General features: G+C 41.3%; 1 protein-coding gene across 1 annotated transcript in view; it reads left to right on the forward strand.

Moving 5' to 3' along the window:
• SARC_00928 (hypothetical protein) overlaps positions 1-1,475 on the forward strand; it is a gene marked incomplete at its 5' end in the record, with an annotated part of 19,238 nt that overhangs the window by 1,003 nt on the left and 16,760 nt on the right. The window contains 2 exons of the mRNA XM_014305353.1: positions 273-398; positions 1,031-1,234. Of these exons, the coding sequence (XP_014160828.1) occupies positions 273-398; positions 1,031-1,234 (330 nt within the window). The remainder of the gene's footprint in view (positions 1-272; positions 399-1,030; positions 1,235-1,475) is intronic.

The following is a 1,475-nucleotide window of genomic DNA, read 5'->3' on the forward strand; positions in this document are numbered from 1 at the left end:
ATGTATATATATATGTGTGTGTGTGTGTGTGTGTGTGTGTGTATGTTTATATATATGTATATATATATGATATATATATATGTATATATATATGATATATATAAATATATATGAATGTCTGTATGTATGTATTTATGTATGTATGCATATGTCTATGTATTATATATTATGTATATATATACCTAAATATGTATGTATGTATGTATGTATGTATGTATATATATATGTACGTATATATGTTTGTGTGTATGTGTTTGTATTCAAAATCGCAGCCGCACAACTGACTCCTATCATTGCCATTTCAACAGGCGGGAATCCGTGGGTTATATCCCCCGATGAAAGGGCGACCATGGAGCGCACCTTTCAGAATATTGGTCCTTTGAATGGCAAGCTTTCGGGTATGTGAGAATTCAGGCCCTTTGTTTTGTTGTAGTCGAACATTGTGATGTTTATTTATTTGTGCCTGAACTGGACCATTTTGACACAAGGTTGAGCGCTTCAAATCCCTGTGTAAACACTTGTGTGTAGTTGTTGGCAGACCAAACGGATAGTCCGCTCTAAGTATGCGTCTCATAACGCGGTCGATTTGCTCACTGGCTACAGCCAGTGTAGAACGTCAAATGGCGGGAACTCAAAAAATCCGCAAACCTTAGTGTGTGATACAGTTTATGCAATAGTTCCTAGTGTTGCGTCGATCACTTCAGTTTCAAGCGCAAATACGTTTGATTGCTGCCCATATAGCGGCATTTTATTAAACAACGCCTTCAAGATGCAGGCGCAAAGACCTTTGGTTCCGGCCTATGTAGCGGCATTTTATAAAAACTTCACCACATTCCAGCTATAAATGAGCTATGACTGCTTGTGCACTAAACTACCAGAAAGGTCCCGATAATCAATGTGCTTGTCAAGATACTTCCTTTCTACAAGCATACGTGCACATCAACTGAGTGTCCCTCTCTGTCAGTGTGAAAAGAAACTTTATTTGCAACCCCTTAATCGATCTATTGTTGTATTGTCAACAATCTCTCAGGACCGATTGCGCGCACCTATTTTATGAAAACTGGACTGCCAAACCCCATTCTGGGACAGATCTGGCAGTTGTCCGATATGGACCACGACGGCAACCTGACACTCAATGAGTTCTGTGTGGCGATGCATTTGGTGAACAACAAATTGCAGAAGCGCATTGATCCTCCCTCGTCACTCCCGGATTCTCTCCGCAACGGCGGAGCAGGTATGAACGCACAGGACACTCAATAAGCTGGGGGTGTGCTTGATGTTGGTGTGTGTATGTACATTGTATTCTGATCAATGGCGAGCTATTACTTGGGGCATATTATCATCCGTGTTATGTATGTAGGCTAGGGGCGTTTGGTCGGTGGAGTGCTGTTGAGTCGGCGACGACATGATTGGTGTTGGTGTGTGTATGTACATAGTATTCTGATCAATGGCGAGCTATTACTTGAGGCATAGTA

The sequence above is a fragment of the Sphaeroforma arctica genome (genome assembly GCF_001186125.1).
Source record: "Sphaeroforma arctica JP610 unplaced genomic scaffold supercont1.33, whole genome shotgun sequence".
NCBI lineage: Eukaryota > Ichthyosporea > Ichthyophonida > Sphaeroforma > Sphaeroforma arctica.